Below are 16562 nucleotides of genomic sequence, written 5' to 3'. Positions count from 1 at the left end.
GCAGGAGGCAGGTGGCTGTGGCCAGCTGCTGCCACTGTGAGCTGGACAAGAGCAAGGTTGCTGGTGCAGACCGAGCAGTGGTGGAGCTGCTGCTGGGACATAGCCACTTCTAGGGGGTGCTCAGGGCTGTACAGCTGCGCTACCAGAGCCATACCACTCAGACCTACAGGTGAGGGATCACGGTGGACCCTGGACTGGCCAGCAGCGGGGAGAACACGGGCTGAATTCAAACTCCTACCTTTGACTAGCTGCCTATCAGTTTTGTTTTGTTGACAATGTGTCTGCAATTAACTTTCCTTTCTGTTGGCGCATCAATTCAAAAAGGATTGCAGCTCAAGTGAATTAGAACCCAAAGGTGGATACTCAGGGGCTTACCTTGTTACTACATCTCTGTCCTGAGAACTGTCATTCAACACTTTAAGTTGGCTTAACTGTAGGTTGTTGGATTTAGTCATTCAGAGGTGCCCATACGCTGCATTATCCACAGATATAAAAACTCAGTTGAGTTCTGACTCATACCAACTCTACAGGGCAAGAGTAAAGCTGTCCCTGTGGGTTCCCGAGACTCTTTACACACGTCTTTCTCCAGAAAAGCTGCTGCTGGTTTCAAACTGGTGACCTTCCAGTTAGCAACCCAACTACCCACTATACCACCTGAGCTCCTATTCTGACTCATAGTGCCTCTCGATGGGGTATTCATTTACTCTGTACTATCACTACACAACTCCAAATATGAGGCTTCCTAACAGGTGAATGGGAAATGCTATGTGACATGGAATGCTTGAAATAAACTCTGGAAAGAAAACACGTTTTAAGCACGACTAGTGAAAACTGACTTGACTTTGACTTGTTCTTAGGTAGTTTTCAATGAAATGCTACGCAATACAACATTAAGTATTTCTGAATACTCCTACTGTTAAAGCATAGTGAATTTCTTTTACTTTAATGATGCAATTTTTTAGTATTCCATAGTTCAGAAATTGAGGGGAAGAATCTGGGAGACAGGTTTGTTATCTAAAGGTATCAGGCAGGAGTAACTGAAAACAAGGAAGTGGCTCTAAGAAAAATGATGAGACACAGAGGCTAATATTTCATCAAGAAACAGGTGTTGGGGATCAGGTATCAAAGAACAAAAAATCATGTGAATGAGGGGGAGTGTTGAGTGGGGACCCAAAGCCCATCTGTAGGCAACTGGACATCCCCTTACAGAAGGGTCAGGGGAAGGAGATGAGCCAGTCAAGGTGCAGTGTAGCGACGAAGAAACACACAATTTTCCTATAGTTCCTTAATGCTTCCTCCCCACCATCATGATACCAATTCTACCTTATAAATTTGGCTAGACCAGAGGATGTACACTGGTATAGATAGGAACTGGAAACAGGGAATCCAGGACAGATGAACCTCTCAGGGCAAGTGGTGAGAGTGGCGATTCTGGGAGGGTGGGGGGAAGGTCAGAACTGATTACAAGGATCTACATATGACCCCCCTCACTGGGGGATGGACAACAGAAAAATGGGTGAAGGGAGATGTCAGACAATGTAAGACATGACAAAATAATAATTTATAAATTATCAAGGGTTGGGGGGGGGCAAGGAGGGGAAAAATGAGCTGATACCAAGGGTTCAAGGAAAAAGCAAATGTTTTGAGAATTAGGGCAACAAGTGTACAAATGTGCTTGACACAATGGATGTTAAGTATGGATTGTGATGAGTTGTACGAGCCCCCAATAAAATGATTTTTTTTTAAAGCAGATGTTGAAGAACATCCGATTTGTGACTAGCCATCAGACACTAGCCAATGCACTCAATCAACTTGCAGGTCAAAGCCACTTCCAACTTTTTATACAGAAGCTCAATGTTTGGCAGAACAGGAGGTAACCATAGAACTTCCCAGGAAGAGAAGCTTGTTAAACAAGTCATGGCTATAGAGCCCCCTTACAACTCACAGTGACCCTATCTACAAGGACAGAGCAAGAACTATACTTAGACTGCGTCCATCAGGGATCGGGGCTTGTGAAACCAACACACAGGCAATTAAATATGCACAGTAATGCAATTGTTAAAAGTCATGGGGGTCCAGAAGATATTCCCGATTCCTTTGCTTCTTATCTAATTGATAAAGGTATCATCTGCAGTACTGAGGCTATGCTGAAGATTCAATCAGCAAAGGGAGACATTTTCACGTTATCTTCTCTACCATATTGATCCATCACAACCACCACTCCCATGCCTGGTTAGGAAGAACTATACCACTCTTCGAACACTGACCTGACCCATAAGCTAGAGACAGAGACCCCCAATTAAAACAATTTAAGAACCACAACATCATCTTAAAATACCCAACTATGAACTTTAGTTTTGTTATGAGCAGGATTGAAAATCAGTATTCTATTTGTGGCACACAGAACTCTACTCTGAAGAGCGCTGAGGATGTACATTTTTAAGCTTGTCTTAAAATATCAGCTTTTTCTTCTAGTCTCTTCAAAGGCAATTGGATGAACTAAGAAACTTGAGATCTTTGTTTTTTGGTTTTAAAAATAATTTTTTGGGGGGCTCTTACCCGCCCCCCCTTTTTTTAAACTAACACCTGCTTCATCTACCTATTTTTATGTCTTCATACAAGCCAATATCCTGATGGAGGGGCAGTATTGAGCAGTGTAATCCTCTTGTGCTATACTGGAGTGAGCACTCTCTTTAGAAATTCTTGCACACTAGCACCTAATAGGTCATATAGTGAAAGATAATGGTATAATTCAATAAATAACTTTAAAAAACCCTTTTTACCCCTCACATTCTCTCTAAAAAACCTTTTATTACTACAAGTCATGATTATAAAAATTAGAAGCAAACTTTTAAGCTTTCCATTTCCAAGAGTGCAAAATGTAGCCATTTCTGGGAACCTGCTTTTGAGTGTGGGTTTAGCATAGTTTTTATCAGTGGTTCTCAACCTTCCTAGGGCTGCGACCCTTCAATACCGTTCCTGATGTTGTGGTGACACCCCCAACCATAAAATTATTTTTGTTGCTACTTCATAACTGTAATTTTGCTACTGTTAGGAATTGGGCAACCCCTATGAAAGGGTTGTTTGACCCCCAAAGGGGTCGCAACCCACAGGTTGGGAACCGCTGGTTTAGATGGTAGTACACAAGTCAAGATATCTCGTCTGTTAATTTAAAAGTTGAGCATGACTTACAAATGGAAGGCAGCCTTCTTTCTAACTGAAGATCCGTCCGTGCAGCTAATTTACCAAAATGCTGGAAATTCCCTAAGTACATACAAAATCTTTTACAATCTATCTTTTACAGAAGTCCAACACACCTCACTTTCTACCTTCTCCCAAATAAATGCCCCACATGGCAAGAGAAATCACCCTAGAAACTGCACAGGAGACTTCCTGGAATTGATCAAAACCTACCTGAAGCAGGACCCCAACTTCTAGGCCTCTTCAAAGTCAAGCTCTAACAGCAATAAGGCAGACCAGACAGTGCAAGCTTTGCTGTGAAAACAAGGGCCTGGTAACTCCCAGAGAGAGGGTAGTCACTCACATTACTCTTAGTCGTGCTAGTATAGACCACACTTTATTTTTAAGCATATTATACAGGAAAATGTCTAAACTTTATGACTCAGCTATCTAATTAAACTGAGTAAACTAACCTAGTCAGATTTTTGTTTTTAAATGAGAAATGACAAGAGTAGTTGAATATAAAGAAAAACAAAGAGAACTTTACTTTCCTATGTTAATTAATACAGGTCAAGGGACCCTTTCTTCTCAAAAGGGCGGATAACACCAGTTCTCAGCAAGGAACATTAAGGCACTTGTTTAGATTACAACAGCACTCCATTTTTTCCCACTTGTTTCTCTGTTCCCTCCCCCCTTATCCCACCCCACCCAAAGGCATTTGAAATTAATAGAATGAAAGAGACACATGTGAGATGATCCAGTTAATTCTACTCAGAGCAAGAGAGTACAGTACAATGGTTTAGAGGGGTGATGTTTGGACATAAAATGAAGTCAGTCAAGGTCCTTTTGACACCAGACAATGTATGCATTATCAAGTAAACCTGAAAGAAAATAAAAGATTTATTCAATAGTTCCAGTAAAACTGGGTGGAAATACAATATACATGTTAGGAATTTAGCTCCTCAGAATGGCATCAATATCAAGAGTTCCAAGTACTCATGAATATTCATTCTAAGACAATCTACATCATTTGAACATTGTCAAGACAAATATATGAATTTCGTTTCCATATACAGTAGAGTTACACCATCATTCACAGCCCCACCCCCATTCTATGGCTGGCACCTCCTCCAAACACGCCTTAGTGGCAGAGGTAGCACTAGTGTTCTTTCCCAACAATAAGAACGCCAGGTGCCACTCTTAGGAGAAGTTGAAAAAAGAAGTTTGTTCGCTTTTTTTGTTTTGATTTTTTTGCCATCTGTAAAGATGTTCCTGAGACAGGGCCAGTTAATAAAATTTAACAAAGCACTGGAGTTGTTTGTATGTCTCCTTCCATCACTCAATTGAAGACTGGGGAGTGGAATACAGTCATGTACTATGAAAGGTTGGGTTTTAGCACAACTCTTCAATCAGTAAAAGGATGAAATATCCTGAAAACTCCCCTTTTATACTTCCTATAAACTAACAGTACCACAAAAAGGTCAGTTATATATACAAGCGATTCATTTTTATGTAGGTGTCTTTATTTGTTCAGCTCTTGCAAATTCAATGAGAATATTGAGCCCAAGGCTGATTCTCAGCGTGCGGGTTTTAAATGGTAAGGCTCATCTTCTCAATCAAAATAGCAGTTTTCTGCTTTCCTGTCAAAGAATGCATTACATTCGTTGTACCTGCCACCATCCTGGCCCTCACTGAAGCCTTACTTCCTCAGGAGCAGCGCTGCGAGTCCATCATGGAATTTCCAACACCGGCAGTTAGCCCATTCCAAAGAGCTCCCGTCTGCACTACTAGTCACAATGCTTCAATGGGTGAACTTTACAGCACATTACACTGCCTCTGGTTTACAGCTGTTTCCACCGGTGTATTATCACAGAAGCCCAACACAGATTCGTTGAAATATTCACACAACTGTTTTTCAAAACAATTTATTGCATCGTATTTGGTACCTTATGTTTGACAACAAAAAGGAAATTACAACTGTAACTGCAGGGGAAAAAAAGCTGGTCTGTTATTGAAAGAAAAAAAAAAAGATCTTGGGCCCTTTAAAAATTACAAAGTCTTGGGCTTGCCTGAAACAACTGAGCAAGAAATATATTCTTAGAAATGTAGGGCTTCAAGTATTACAAACCTGTGACACTGTGGAAAAATTCCAGAGGTATCTAAACTGCAGCACTTTTTTTCTGCATATCGTGAACAAGGCCTGCTGAGGTTCTTAACTAGGAGTCTCTTGATCAGTCAGAGAATGGTAGCCAGGAGTTCTGTTCTTAACTTCAAGCCGTGGTAGGTTTGTTTCCACTCGGGGGTGAAAATTCATGCTTGCTAATTAGTTGGTGCCACATCACAGTGCATTTGGTTCTTGCATTACAGTTTTAACAAGTTTGGCCAAAACAATGCTGAAAGGTTGGCATTGTGATTTAATTTCTTCAAGTTTTAGTGAAAACTGAGATTGTTCCAACTGGTTCCTTCAGTTAAAAACTGTGGTACAAGAACACCAAACTGATCATGTACAGTCAATTTTGGAAACACAACAAGCACATGAAACACCCTCTAGGTTTCTTAGTTATTTTGCTTTGTATCTCTATGTCCCTGTTGCTACAACAGCAGTTTCTGTTGTAGGTTTCTCTGCAAATAGTGATTCACGTTGCATACTTCCTATGGTCAGAATCAACCCCGTAACAAAATCAGTCAGATGCTAAAGCCCCAACAACTCTTTGTGCTCAGTGAAAGAATCCAGTGCTGAAACAGCGTTTATGCTGTCTGAGATATAGTAAAATCTCACAAGACAAATTTAAAGTAATATTTCCGCCACACACCTGCTTTGTTAGCTGTAACAGCCTCCAGATTTTATATAAATTAGTTTAAAAACATGGATGGGTATGTAGGAATAGGATAAGGTATCTTTTTTTAACCTCTCAATTTTAGCAGCTTTTAATTTTTTTTTAAGAAACTGAACCTATATCCTGTAATATGTTAGATATTTTATATATACTTTTTCAGCAGGATAAAAAAAGTAAAACACTAGTTGAAGGCAGAACATTTACTCCTTTCATTCTGTGTAAGTTAGAGTAATGCAGCAGGTGCGTGACAAAAATATTATACACTAGATATGGTCCAAAGTCATTCCATTTGCTTGTTTTAATGATGTTCAGATTTCATTGGCCAGTTCTTCCGTTTCTGCAGAACTATCTCCATTAACTGTAATCTTCATATCTTCTTCGTATCCAGGAGGCATGAAAGCCAAAGCGTAAGGGAAAAGCTTATGACAATTTGCTCTATAAACGTCAGCAGCTTCTTTACAGTCTCCTAGGCTGCCATCATTCAAGGCTCCTAACACCTCCATACAGGTCTAAAGGAAGAAAAAACATCGTGTTACAACTTTTTTTAAAAAAAGCTTTTACTGCAAATTTATTAGACATTTCAGTAAGACCATTCACCTTTCAAAATAAAAGGTGAATACACATCTTTAAGGGAAATAAAAGCACTTTGTTTATGGGAAAAAACCCTATCTTTAAATTTTATCTGCTACAAACTTTTTGAAGCCCTCCCCAGCCCCCGCCCACCCCAGTATATCCTATGAGAATGTTCTTGAAAGCTACTGTAATGGTTTCTTCAGAAGTGCAGGGTATATGCAAAAGGGTGGTTATGGAAACAGAAGCGGGGGAGGCTCTACTCACAGAAGCGTTCACTAAGAGCACAGCCCCTGGAACTACCCTGTTTCCCCGAAAATAAGACAGTGTCTTATATTAATTTTTGCTGCGAGACGGCACCCGCTGCTACGGTCCAGAGTCCAGAGTTATGGTAGCTTTGGGGGGCCTTATTTTCAGGGGGATGCCTTATATTTCAGCGAGAGGCAAAACTGTAAGTAGGTCTTATTTTCGGGGGATGTCTTACTTTCGGGGAAACGGTAGCACCTCCTTCAATTTGGCAACCTTGACTCAGTAAGACCCAGGCCAAGAATATAAATGTCAAACGTTACAATGACTGCCTTTTAATATTTTCTGAGGCCCAAAACAGGTCAGCAAACATTACTATTTACAACCTTTTATTGAAATTAAAAGAAAATCTTAAGCAGCAAAGTGTCTAGATAGAAAGGGGCATATCACACAATACTCCTCTGGTTCCCGCCACTATCATGACCCTAGAACTGCCTGTCACTGTGGGCTAGACTGGAGCATATGCACATATATGGATAAGACAAAAGAGTTCATGACATGAAACTTAGGAACAGAAATGGGAATAGCGATACCAGAAGGGCAGGTGGAAGATGGGGAGAGGAAGGGAGAAAGACTGAACGGATTGTGATGATCAACATATAACTGCGTGCCCGCCTCTTGGGGGTGGGAGGGGGCCACAACAGAAACAGAGGGGGAAGGGAGACAGTGGTCAGTGTAAGATATGAAAATAATAATAATTTTTAAATTATCAAGGGTTCATGAGGGAGGGGAAAACATGTGGAACTGTTATCAAGGGCTCAAATGGAGAGCAAGTGTTTTAAGAATGATGATGGCAACAAATGTACAAGTGCGCGTGACACAATGGATGGGTGGATGGATAGTGATAAAAGTTATATGAGCCCCTAATAAAATGATTTTTTAAAAAGATATAAAAGTAATAGAGGAGCTGACACCAGGGCTCAACAGAAAATAAATGTCTAGGAAGTATTGATGGGAACGTGCACAAAATGTGCTTGATACAATTGATGTATGGATTGTTATAGAAGCTGTAAGCGCCTTCAATGTTTTTTTTTTAAAGGGGGGGTGGTATAGAAGAAGGAATGAAATTCAAAAGTTTGTGGAAAAATGGAATTTCAAGATAATGGAATGTTTCCACGAAATTTTCAAAGCTCCCTTGTGTTCAAGGATGATTAAATAGGCAATTCCTTCACTCAAAACCCCCAAGAGATGTGACTGAACTCCCAAGAGATGTGACTGAACTATGGAATGTTACGGTATTTGTAATACCTCTCAATAAAATGATTTATATATATAAACAAAACCCAAGAGGTCTGCTTCTTCTAATTTAAATGATTCATTTTGACTTGTAGTTTCTTTATATTATTTTCACTTGGGAGATGCTTAGCTTCTAGAAACACACCCTATCAATTCTGCTAGTCTAGAAAGGTATTTAAATAATGCAGGTTTGATCTAAACAATGTACAAGTTAGAAACTAGCAAGTCGTAACTTTTCTTTTGAAAAGCCATGTCCTTGATTTGCTATTAAATAAGTATATTAAAGGAAGAAATAGATACGGCTATCAAGAAACTACCAACAAAAAAGCTCCCGGACCATAAGGCTTCACAGGAGAATTCTACCAAGCATTCAGAGAAGAGCTGACACTGATCCTCCACAAAGTATTCCATAGCATAAAAAAGGAAGGCAAACTCACAAACTCATTCTACGAAGTCAGCATAACTTTAATACCCAAACGGGGCAAAGACCCCACAGGAATCGAGAACCACAGACTGAGATCTCTAATGAACACAGATGCAGAAGTCCTTAACAACATATTGGCCAACAGAATATAAAAGTATATTAAACATATCATCCACCATGATCAAGTGGGATTCAGTCCAGAGATGCAGGGGTGGCTTAACATCTAAAAATCCATCAATATTATAACCACACGAATAAGAAAAAGTATATGAATCACCATAATAATGACAGATGCAGAAAAAGCATTGAAAACACCCAACACCCATTCCTAATTAAGACACTTAAGAAGATAGGAATGGAAGGAGTATTCCTCAAGTTAATACAAGCTCTCTATGAAAAGCCAACAGCCAACATCATAGTTAATGGAGAAAAGACCAAAACAATCCCACTGAAGAAGACCAGACAAGGATGCCCCTAGTCTCCAGTACTATTCAACATTGTACTGGAGGTCCTAGCTAACAACATAAGACAGCAGAACGACATTAAAGGTATCCAACTGGGAGAGAAGGAGGTGGAACTATCACTATTTGCAGATGATATGATTCTATAAATCCCCAAAGTCCCACAACTGGAGTACTGACAGTGATAAGAGGAATATGGAAGCATGGCAGGATACAAGATGAACAAACAGAAATCTATTGATTTGCTATATACATTGGACAAGGCCATGGAAGAGGAGCTCAAGAAGGGAGTACTCTTCACAATAGCCAAAAACACATTGAAATATCTAGAGATATATTTAACAACAGCAACAAAAGACTTATACAAGGAAAACTATAGGACCCTACTATAAGAAACCAAAAGCACCCTCCACAAATGGAAGAATATCCCATGTTCGTGGATTGGAAGACTCACTATAGTAAAGATGTCAATCTTACCCAAGGCACTATGTAAGTTTAATGCTATCCCAATTCAAATACCAACAACCTTCTTCAGAGAATTGGAAAAACTGACCACCAGTTTCATATGGAGAGGGAAGAAGCCCAGAATCAGCAGAGAACTCCTCAAGGACTAAGTCAGAGGGCTCACTTGACCTGACTTTGACACCTACTGCATAGCCACAGTGGTTAAAACAGTGTGGTTCTGGTATAATGACAGATACTCAGACAAATGGAAAAGAACAGAAAACCCAGAAATAAAACCATCAGCATATAGACAACTGATTTTCAATAAGGGCCCGAAAGGCATCAAGTGGGAAGCAGATGGTGCTGGAATCAATGGATACCCACCTGTAAAAAATGGGAAACAAGATGATTACCTCACCCCATGCACATGAACAAACTCATGGTAGATCGCAGACCTAGAAGTAAAACCCCAAACTATCAGGACCATCAGTGAAGGAATCGGGACAAACCTATGAACCTTGGCCCAGGGAATACATAGGCTAACTGCAACAGAGAAGGATACACACACACACACACAGGTGAATCTGAAATTGACAAGTGGGATATACTAAAGATAAAACACTTGTGTGCGTCAAAAGGCTTCGCCAAAAAGGTAACGAGAACCAAGAGACTGAGAGAGGATTTTTAGCAATGACATAACAGACAAAAAACTTATTACCAAAATCTACAATACCCTCCTAGCCTGCAAAGAAGAAAACCATTAACCCCCCCCCCCACAGGAAGTGGACAAAAGACATGAAAAGAAATGTCACTAGGGAGGAGACCCGAATAGCCAATAAACATGAGAAAAAGCTCTCGATCTTTAGCCATCAAAGAAATGCAAATTAAAACAAGCATGAGATACCATCTATGACCCTGAGGATAGCCCAAATCAGAAAACCAGAGAGCAACAAATGTTGGAGGGGATGTGGCGAGATAGGAACTCTCCTCCACTGCTGGTGGTTGTGTAGATATGCAACAGCCCCTGTGGAAAGTGATCTGGCAAAATTTAAAGCAAATGGATATGGAGCTACTTTATGACCCAACTATCTCTCTACTGGGCATATACCCAGAACGGGCAAGAAATACACCACGACCAGTCGTTCATGCGTGCAATTCACAATCGCAAACAATTGGAAATTTCCATCAATTGATGAGTGGATTAGAAAACTGAAGGAAAAAAAAGGAAAGAAAACTCTGGCACATACACACAAGGGAGTACTAAAAAACACTGATCACACGAAGCACGTTGTTTCATGGGAAGAGTTGAAGGAAAGTATGCTAAGTGAAGTCAGCCAATCACAAAAGGGCACGTACAACATGAGTCCCGAGGTAAGTATAATCAGCACAATAGCCACTATCTCACACTAGATGGGTTGCGGTAAAGGCAGTCAGGTAGAGGTCAGACCAAACCCAAGGAGGCACATGTTATTGCAATACAAAGAAAAGGAGGAGGGGTGGAAACAGGGAGGGAAGCAGGGAGATGACAGCATGGGGGGAGCAGGGCACTAACTCACCCAGTGGGAAGAGTACTGATTATGTCTCCACAGAATTTGGAATGTGCATACAGACCCCACCATGGCGCACCAAACCATGAGAGCAACATAATGACAGGGAGATATGCATGAAAAGATTGGGCTACAGGGCCAGCTCAATCTGAGCCAAACCGACACCCTCCCTAAAAGTTTATGTGACACAGAACCACACTAAACCTACAGGTTCACGAGAGGGGCCAACGTGCCACACACACAAGGACGCAAACCAAGAAGGCAAAAGAGAAAGGGATGGTCTAGACCCCATATCAACACACCCAGCCCAAGACGCGTTAGTCCGGTCTTAGGCCTGCAGCGTGGCAAAACAAGAAAGGAACACAACAGATCAGCATTGGGAGGAAAGCCAAGGCACAAAGCCCATAAACAAACCCCAAACTAGACTTCAGACTAGGAGGGACAGCTCCCGGAGTTCCCACAGGAACGGTGAGGAGATAGTCATAAAGGTCAGCAGACAGACCTGGAATTATGTGGGTTTTTTCCCTTTCAATCTTTTATTTTCCTATTGTTTGGTCTATGTTATTGTTGGTTTCTCTACTTATATAAGATAGGCATGGAAAAAAAAAAGATAGGCACGGGAAGCAAGCTGGGGGAGAGAGCAATGGGACCAACAGTCCTGGAGGGAGTTAGGAGCGAAGGAGTGGGGGGAGGTGAGCAAACAACACCATAGACAGGGGAACAACTAGGGCATTAAAATCAACAACAAGGAGGGCGTATAGATCCTAGAGGTGTTGGAGAAACAGCAATCTAGCTGAGCAGAACAGAATTACTAAGAGGTGGAAGTAGGGTGAGCGTGATGGTGGGGCAGGAAGAAGGTAAGAGGAAACAGAGGAGCGATCTAGGAAGCAAAGCTATGAATAGAGGTATAAGCATAGGTTTGTACATTAATACATAAAAACAGATGTATTGGCCTATGTATATCTATCTTTATAGCAATACACTGAGGTAGTGGACAGACTTCGGGCCTCTGCTCATACCCTTCCTCAATGCAAAAACGCACGGTCCTAACAGAACACCCCGCACACAGGGGGCACAGGGAAAGGATGAGTCAACCAGGGCACAGTAAAGCACTAATGAAACACAATATTCCTCTGGTTCCTTGAGGCTTCTTCACTCCCACTATCCAGACCTCTGGTGCCGCCTCTCTCACTGCAGAGTAGACTGGAGCATGTACACAGGTGTAGATAAGAGATAAGAGCTTACGCCCATGGAATCTGGGAACAGGAATGGGAATAGCCATACCAGAAGGATAGGGAGAAGTTGGGGGGAGGCCAGAGACAACAACAGAAACCATGGGGGAAGGGAGACAGAGGTTGCTGTGAGATATGAAAATAATAATTTATAATCTATGAAGGGGTTTTGGGGGAGGGGGGGAGTTGATAGCAAGGGTTCAATAAAAAGTAAATAAATGTCTAGAAAAGAATGATGGCTTCATAGGGGAGTGGGGAGCAGGGAGTGAGGGGAAAAAATGAGGAGCTGATACCAAGAGCTCAAGTATAAAGCAAATGTTTTGAGAATGATGATGGCAACATATGTTGAAATGTGCTTGACACAATGGATGGATGGATGGATTGTGGTAAGAGTTCTACCAGCCCCCAATAAAATGATTTTTTTAAAAATGATGGCAACATATGTACAAATATGCTTGATAAAACTGATGTATTAATTGTTATGAATTGTAAAAGCCCCCAGTAAAATGATCTTTTAATAAAAAAGGTATATTTAGCTTTCAGCAAGTACCGTTATTATATGGCCAGTTACCTCATATATGGCCTCTAGCCCTTTATATTCAGTTTAAACTAGAATCCATATTTTGCAACATACCTATATTACCCTTTATTCCACTCAACCTCATTATATTTCAAGTTATAAGAATATTTTAACTCACTAGAAATGGCATATCTACGAGCTCCGTCATCATCACCTGCGCCGCCAGCATGCCACCCTACACCATCGTCTACTTCCTGGTTCTAGGGCGCTGCTGCGAGGCCATGTGCATGCTGCTGGCTGACCAGAGCCACAGTTGGAAGGAGGTTCGGTGACCAAGGAAACTTGGATGCAGGGACAGTTCAAGGCCGCTTGTCTGTATGAGGAGCTCCCGAAATTCCAGGACGGGGACCTCAGCCTGTACCAGTCCAACGCCATCCTGCGGCACCTGGGGTGTTCCCTGAGCATCTACGGGAAGCACCCTTGGGAGGCGGCACTGGTGGACGTGGTGAATTACAGCGTGGAGGACCTGCACTGTAAATATGGCACCCTCATCTATACCAACCAAGAGGCTGGCAAGGAAGATTACCTGAAGGCACTGCCAGGGTACCTGAAGCCCTTTGAGACCCTGCTGTCACAGAACAAAGGGGGCCAAGCCTTTATCATGGGCGTCCAGATCTCCTTTGCCAACTATAACCTGCTGCTGATCCATTCCCCCTGCTCTCAGCCTACGTGGCTCAGCTCAGCGCCCGGCCCAAGCTCAAGACCTTCCTGGCCTCTCTAGAGCACGTCAAGTTCCCCATCAATGGCAATGGGAAACAGGGAGGGCCATGGGAGCCTTGGGTGGGTGTGGGGGCCGCCTGCCTGCCTTTCCTGACCCACCACCAACCACTGCTGTCAAGACACTTCCTTTTAGAAGTGACCCGCATCAAAGAGGGAAGAACCGCTCCACCGGGTTTCTAAGGCTGTCAGTCTTTACAGAAACCAACTGCCTCATATTTCTCCCTTGGAGGAGCTGGTGGGTTTGAACCACTGAGTTTTCAGTTTAGCACCTGAGTATTTAACATCTGGTGCCCCTGGGCTCTGTCTCCTCCCTTTCCTGGAGCAATAAAAATTGTCTGAGAAGTTGAAAAAAGAAAAGAAAAAGAAAAAGAAATGGCATATCTAAAATACGTCCGAATCCTCACTGAGACCACTTCTTACTCAGACAAATGCAGATATGAATTAAAATAACTATGGAACGTATGAGCTTTGGTAAAAGCACTAAAAGAACTTATTTTGAGCAGCTGATATCAAACTACTTAACAATGGTCATACAAACAGATTCAGATTCATAAGGGTTTGGAGTAATAAGAAGTCACCTTGGTGAGAATTCTCTTGTTGAAAACAGAAAGAGCAGGCAGGTAAACTTACAGAGAGATTATGGGGGAAAAAAGTTACCTGGAGGTTTCTGTTATCAAGGGATTCATCAAGTGTTGTTGCCAACTCTACAGCTCTCTTCTGACTCGAAGACTCTAAATAATACACCATTTTGGCAGCTAAATGAGGGGGGGAAAGGAGATTTATTTTATATCAAAGCCAGTATCTTACACTCTATCTCTTCAAATTCAAGTTGCTAAGTACATATGCACACTTGGCACAAAGCTTGATTAATGTGGAAACAATCATTTGAGAAACTTGCTTTTTGTTAATCAAGAGGAGTAGATAGATCAGAAATAGTCTTACTGTTCAGGCCAGGAGACTATGATAAAGGCATATCTGTTCAATGTTATATAAAATATATATAGTGGAATGATGCACAATTACATAAAAATGAAATGCTCCACATATTTTAACAATATCTTTATTATGTGGTGGGGGCCATGGTTAATTCTCTTTCAAGAATGAGCATTATAATTTGGGATGAGGAGAATACTTTAGTAGATATAAGGAGGGAATATGAGCAAAAGGATAGAATGAAGAATTCCACATGGGTCTAACACTAACTAGGCTTCTCAGAAAGTTGTTTAAAAGCATGACCCACGTGGTGCCATAAAGTCCCATTTCAGCTCAATGGCATAAATCTTTGTACTTGAATTTCTCACTGACTGTGAGGTGTTTTCAGATGTTCAGCATTGTCATGTTTGATAACTTACATAACATAAAAAGAAGAAAGATGACAGTGACATCCAGGTGAATTTCAACGGCATATTCATGGGAGAAGAATTCATCTTTATTGTATGCAACCTCATATAGCTAAATTCAGTAAATTCATTTCCACTCACTCACTTCTCTATAAGGCCAAATCAGAGAAATGACTGACCTTAATTCACAGTAATAATTTTGTCTAAAAAATCTGTAAGAAGCAAACTATCTGTTGTAGGGTTGCTATGAGTCCGAATTCACTCAATGACAGTGAGCTTTTAAAAAATAAAATGTGATATAAACATATTTCTTCTTTCAAAGTAAATTATGTATGAACTTGTCACTGATTCATTAAACGAAAGCCTGCATTTATTTTAGTGGGGTAAGATAAAGGTAAAATACCATGATTACCTGATAATCTGTGTGGCAATGAATCGGAATTCCTTTTCAGAAAAGTTTCATTAAAGTTCTTTGGATTCGTTGCTCCAAAAAGACGATTCATTTCTTGTTTTAATACTGTTCTCACGGCATCAGGTAAATCTTTACTTTCACACACTGCTGAATAAATTAAAGACAACTTCTCATTAGATACGACGTTATTAGCTTTTAAAAATGTTCTTATTGAGGCTAATGAAACAGCAAGGCCTAGATAAAACCAACAAATGAACCAACATTTGAAAAATGAAAACGATATAAATTTAAGGAATAAGTGTCAGCAGAAAAACCTAGTATGTCAGTGACATATGACTCATTTCCAGAAGGAAACAGCATCAGAAGAGAATTGGTTCACAGCCTACTAAGCCCCTGGGGCTGCGTCTCCTCAACTATAAACAAGGTCTACAAGGCAGGAGCTTAAAGAATGTCACATGACTCCATTTCCTTCACTTGTCCCATTGTACTCTATTATCAAATAAAGGACACAATATATTTTTTTTAAAGGTTTGACTTTATGTTTTTGACACCCATGGAACCCAAAGTATGCTGAGGCCAACATTTTAACTTAAAATTGAAAATGCTGTATTATGTGAGATCTCAAGTTCTGTAGGTATCACATTAATGGTAATTCTATAATCTTCTGGACTTTAGTTGGTTTCTTCATTCATTTAAAGTTGATGCAGACTCAAAGCAACTCTATAAGACAGGGTAAAACTGCCCCTGTGTGGTTCGAGCCTAACTCTACACAGAAGTAGTAAGCCTCATCTTCTCCTGTGGAACTGCTAGTGGTTTTGAACAGCTGACCTTGCAGTTAGCAGACCAATGCATAACCACTCTCCACTAGGGATCCTTGATTACAGAGGCACTTTATTTTGAAAAGAAAACTGTAGTAGAAAGGAAAATAAACAAGACTTATGCTCTTAATGCTGGCTTCATTACCAAGATACAAAGTAGCTATGTTTTCTTAAACAGTAATTTAACCTTTTAAGGTTCCAGATTTCTCAATTATAAAATAATTAAAACACCTTGACTTTTTATGTTCTAAGACTCAATGTCACATAAAATTCAATTTATCGGACAGGGCAAGATATGACAAAATAATAATTTATAAATTATCAAGGGCTCATGAGGGAGGGGGGAGCAGGGAGGGAGGGCCAGACTGAATATGTAGAATGAGATCTCCTTTCCTCCCAAGCCACTGCAATCACCATCAACTCAGTTTTGATTTCTTTACAATCGGGTGGGGGGG

At 40.8% G+C, this 16562-nt stretch overlaps 1 protein-coding gene and 1 pseudogene across 1 annotated transcript in view; one reads left to right on the top strand and one right to left on the bottom strand.

Annotated features, from left to right (window-relative positions):
* Positions 1-4056: 4056 nt before the first annotated feature.
* Positions 4057-16562, bottom strand: part of NAA15 (N-alpha-acetyltransferase 15, NatA auxiliary subunit) — an 88625-nt gene continuing 76119 nt past the window's right edge. The window contains exons 18-20 of the mRNA XM_013007110.2: positions 15290-15436; positions 14195-14292; positions 4057-6526 (exon numbers count right to left, since the gene is read on the bottom strand). Of these exons, the coding sequence (XP_012862564.1) occupies positions 6326-6526; positions 14195-14292; positions 15290-15436 (446 nt within the window). The 3' untranslated portion in view covers positions 4057-6325. The remainder of the gene's footprint in view (positions 6527-14194; positions 14293-15289; positions 15437-16562) is intronic.
* Positions 12985-13717, top strand: LOC115870646 (annotated as a pseudogene).

Source organism: Echinops telfairi, unplaced genomic scaffold (genome assembly GCF_000313985.2).
Source record: "Echinops telfairi isolate 266 unplaced genomic scaffold, ASM31398v2 ScPeMD7_2186;HRSCAF=2738, whole genome shotgun sequence".
Taxonomy (NCBI): Eukaryota; Metazoa; Chordata; class Mammalia; order Afrosoricida; family Tenrecidae; genus Echinops; species Echinops telfairi.
Note: the sequence above shows the minus strand (reverse complement) of the source record. Positions and strands in the feature narration are given on the sequence as shown.